Source organism: Scyliorhinus canicula, unplaced genomic scaffold, assembly GCF_902713615.1.
Source record: "Scyliorhinus canicula unplaced genomic scaffold, sScyCan1.1, whole genome shotgun sequence".
Lineage (NCBI taxonomy): Eukaryota > Metazoa > Chordata > Chondrichthyes > Carcharhiniformes > Scyliorhinidae > Scyliorhinus > Scyliorhinus canicula.
The window spans coordinates 899,411-904,187 of record NW_024055497.1 but is presented as its reverse complement, the minus strand read 5'-3'; the positions used below and the strand labels follow the sequence as shown (position 1 = coordinate 904,187).

General features: G+C 46.6%; 1 protein-coding gene across 1 annotated transcript; it reads left to right on the top strand.

Annotated features, from left to right (window-relative positions):
• Positions 1 to 2,095: 2,095 nt before the first annotated feature.
• On the top strand, positions 2,096 to 3,360 carry LOC119960297 (zinc finger protein 229-like; the record flags this gene model as incomplete). Its single annotated transcript, XM_038788045.1, has 1 exon — positions 2,096 to 3,360. A coding segment is annotated over one exon (1,035 nt), but the record flags the coding sequence as incomplete, so codon positions are not given.
• Between the last annotated feature and the right edge of the window lie 1,417 nt (positions 3,361 to 4,777).

Here is a 4,777-nt window from a genome sequence, read left to right as displayed (position 1 = left end):
TGAGGGACGATCGAGTAAATCTTCAAAAAGTACAGGCCAAGGGCCCACACAAGATGGCCGCCACGCACACAACTTGAGAGTAAAACGAAAACAGCTCTATAGTCATCATCAGCAAGCTATCCCCTCTCTCCCACCCCTATTTCCTGCCAACGCCCCACCCAGATGCACAAATTGAAATCAACCCCCCCCTCTCCCCCCCCCCCAGGCTCCGACCCAGACAAAACCAGCCAAAACTGGTTCAACAACTGCAGCCTCCACCTCACTCTCATTCACCAGCTTACTTCTGGCGGGGCAACCCCTCTCAGAACAAAAAGAAAAAGAACGATGATATTGCCCACCTCGAGGATAAATCCTCACTGGAATAACTGGGCGAATCCCTTTCCACACTCCGAACAGGTGAATGGTCTGTCGCTGGTATGCCTATGGTGATAAGTCTTCAGCTCACATGGGGATCTGAATCCCTTCCCACTGTTCCCATATTTCCATGGTTTCAGCATGCTGCTGGTTTCCTTGTTGCTTTACACGTTTGACGATCAGTTGAAGTCTTGTCCCCACAGAGAGCATGTGTACGGTCTGTCCCTGCTCTGAATGGAGTGATGTTTTTTCAGACTGTGTAACTGGTTAAAGCTCTTTCCACAGTCAGTTCACTGGAACACACTCACTCGAGTCATGTGTGTATCGGGTCACACTGATCTTGAAAATGTTTCCTACAGACAGACCGTGTTGTTACATGGTACAGATTAGAAACATTATTTACCGTTCTGCAATGAAGTAAATTTATTATTATTTCTTCTCTTGTAATATAAGACTGTAGCTACGTTATAGATTTCCAGTCATCTCTTCCCTCAGAGGTTTCTTAGTCTTTGGATTTCTCTTCCACAGGGACCGGTTGTATCTGGGTGTTATTGAATATATTGAAGCACAAGTTTGACAGATATTTTATTGACGATGGAGTTCAGGGTTATGGGGAACAGGTAGGAAAATAGAGTGAAAGCTGAGATGAGGAAGGATCTCTTCACTCGAGGATGTGTTGAAGCTTTGGGATTCTCTACCCCAGAGGAATGTGGAGCCTCAGTCATCAGGTATGTTCAAGACAAATATTGACAGTTTTCTAGATATTGAAGATATCGAGGGATATGGGGATCATGTGGAGAAAATGGTGCTGAGGTAGATCGGCCAAGGATCTCATTGAATGGTTAGCAGACTCGGTGGGCCGAATGGCCAACTCTTGCTTCTATTCTAATCTCTGTGTCCTGGTCAGGAAGCAGTGAGCTGAGCTTGGATCTGTCAATCAACATGAATCGGCACCTTCAGGAGAATTGGGAGGGTGAATATTAGATACAGCAGAGATAGAATGGAGGGAGATTGTGTGGGATGGAGATTTACAGCTTTTGGAGAATGAGAGGAAAAAATAATGTTCCATCGGAACTAGAATTGTCTGCGCTGAATTTTAATAATAATAATCTTTATTGTCACATGTAGCATGTTACATTGCAATGAAGTTATTTTGAATTTCTATCCTGTGCTCACTGATGACTTTGTAAATTGTTTTTAAAGGATGTTGGAAGAGGAGGAATTATAGACAGAAATCTCAAACATCCCGTCTCGATGTGACAAACTTACTCGATTCCTTCTGACCTGAATATCATCGGGCTCTGAATATCATCGGCGAGAAGGAGAAATGTTTGTCCGATCTGTCGGCTTCAAAAGATTTTAAAAGTGAGCGTGACTGGAAAAGCACCGAGACCCACACAACACACACCCGAGTGAGAGTGTTCCAGTGAACTGACTGTGGAAACATCAATGTGATTGGAAAAGCACCGAGACCCACACAACACACACCCGAGTGAGTGAGTTCCAGTGAACTGACTGTAGAAAGAGCCAAAACCAGACACACAGCCTGAAAAAGCATCACACCATTCACAGTGAGGAGAGACAGTGCACACGTTCTGTGCGTAGATAAGGCTTCCACTGATTGTCGAACCTGGAGAGACACGAGGAGACCCAAGACATGGAGAAACCGTGGAAATGTGGGGACTGTGGGAAGGGATTCAGAGCCCCATCTGTGCTGGAGATTCACCGACGCAGTCACACTGGGCAGAGGCCGTTCACCTGCTCTCAGTGTGGGAAGGGATTCACTCTGTTCTCCACCCTGCAGTCACACCAGCACGTTCACACTGGGGAGGGACCGTTCACCTGCTCTCATTGTGGGAAGGGATTCACTCGAGCATTCCACCTGCAGACACATCAACGAATTCACACTGGGGAGAGGCCATTCACCTGCTCTCAGTGTGGGATGGGATTCATTGATTCATCCACCCTGCGGAAACATCAGCGAATTCACACTGGGGAGAGGCCGTTCATCTGCTCTCAGTGTGGGATGGGATTCAGCCATTCATCCAACCTGCGGAAACATCAGCGAGTTCATACTGGGGAGAGACCATTCACCTGCTCTCAGTGTGGGAAGGGATTCCGTGATTTATCCAACCTGCGGAAACACGAACGAGTTCACACTGGGGAGAGGCCATTCATCTGCTCCCTCTGTGGGAATGGATTCACTCAGTTATCCAGTCTGCAGACACACCAGCGAGTTCACACCGAGGAGAAGCCATTCACCTGCTCCCTCTGTGGGAAAGGATTCACACAGTTCTCCCATCTGCAGACACATCAGCAGGTTCACACTGGGGAGAGGCCATTCACCTGCTCCATCTGTGGGAATGGATTCACACAGTTATCCAGTCTGCAGACACACCAGCGAGTTCACACTGGGGTGAGGCCATTCACCTGCTCTCAGTGTGGGAAGGGATTCATTGATTCATCCGCCCTGTGGAAACATAAACAAATTCACACTGGGGAGAGGCTGTTCACCTGCTCTCAGTGTGGGAAGGAATTCCCTCAGTTATCCAGTCTGCAGAGACATCAGCGAGTTCACACTGGGGAGAAGCCGTACACTTGCTCTGAGTGTGGGAAGGGATTCAGCCATTCATCCAACCTGCGGAAACATCAGCGAGTTCACACTGGGGAGAGACCATTCACCTGCTCTCAGTGTGGGAAGGAATTCATTGATTCATCCAACCTGCGGAAACATCAGCGAATTCACACTGGGGAGAGGCCGTTCACCTGCTCTTAGTGTGGGAAGGGATTACATAGAAAATAGGAGCAGGAACAGATCATTTGCCACTTTGCGCCTGCTCTGCCATTCATTATGGTTATGGCTTATCATTCGACCCCATATCTTAATCCTGCTTTCCCCTGCATATCCTTTGATCCCCTTCGCCCTAAGTGCTGTATCTAACTGCTTCTTGAAAACATGCAATGTATTGGCCTCAACTATTTCCTGTGGTAACAAATTCCACAGGCTCACCACTCTCTGGGTGAAGAAATTTCTCCTCATCTTTGTCTAAATGGTCTACCTCATATCCTCAGACTGCGACCTCTGGTTCTGTACATTCCCACCATCGGGAAAATCTTACCTGCATCTTATAATAATAATAATCTTTTATTGTCACAAGTATGAAGTCACCACATTCCGGAGCCTGTTCGGATAAGCTGGTACGGGAATTGAACCCACGCTGCTGGTTTTGTTCTGCAACACAAGCCAGCTGTTTAGCCCACTGAGCTAAACCAGCCCTATCTACCCTGTTAGAATATTATAGGTTTCTATGAGATTCCCCCCCACTCCAGTATTCTGAACATCCAGCGAATACAATCCTAACTGATTCAATCTCTCGTATGTCAGTCTCACCATTCCAGAAATCAGCTTGGAAAACCGCTGCACTCCCTCTCGAGCAAGAACATCCTTCCTCAGATAAGGAGGCCAAAACTGCTCACAATATTCCAGGTATGGCCTCTCCAAGGCCCTGTATAATGACAGCAAGATATTCCTGCTCCTGTAGTCGAATCCACTCGCATTGAGGGCTAGCACACCATTTGCCTTCTTTACTGCCTGCTGTACCTGCATGCTTAGTGACAAAAGAACAAAGAAAGGACCAGCATGGGAACAGGCCCTTTGGCCCTCCAAGCCTGCGCCTTGGTTCTTCTATTTAATTGATCTTGGTGCTTCTCACAGAAGAAAACTATCAGGGTATGAGGGGCAAGTTGTCTGAAGTGCACTGGGGAACAACATTAAACAGTATGGCGGACTCAGGCAATCAGTAATATTTAAGGAGTTATTACAGATTTACATGGGGATCGGTTAGCTCAGTTGGCTGGATGGCTGGTTCGTGCTGAGTGACACCAACAGCACAGGTTAAATTCCCATACCGGCTGAGGTTAGCCATGGTCTGTGTCAGTATTTATGCTCCACATGATCCTCCATCCACCCCTCTACATCTCCCTCCATCAGCATCACCTATTCCTTTCTCTTTCATGTATGTATCTAGCTTTACGTTCAATGTATTCGTGCTGTTCACCTCTCGCTGTGTTAGTGAGTTCCACATTCTCACCACTTGGGTAAAGAGGTTTCGACTGAAATTCCTATTGGATTATTGAATCCCTTCATAATCTCAAAGACTTCCATCAACCTTCTGTTTTTCAGAAAAAAGCAGCCCCAGCCTTTCCTGAGTGTTAAATGCTCTCAGTTCTGTATATTATGAATCTTTGTTGCACCTTATCCAGTGCCTCTATTTCATTTTTCTCAATGGAGATCACCAATGTTGTCAGTGCTCCCAGTGTCGTCGAACCATCGTTTTAAACAAGTTGAACATTTCCTCTGTGCTTTTCAATTCTATCCATATAGAATGGAACCCTATATATGGGTCCCACACTTTGGGAAAGA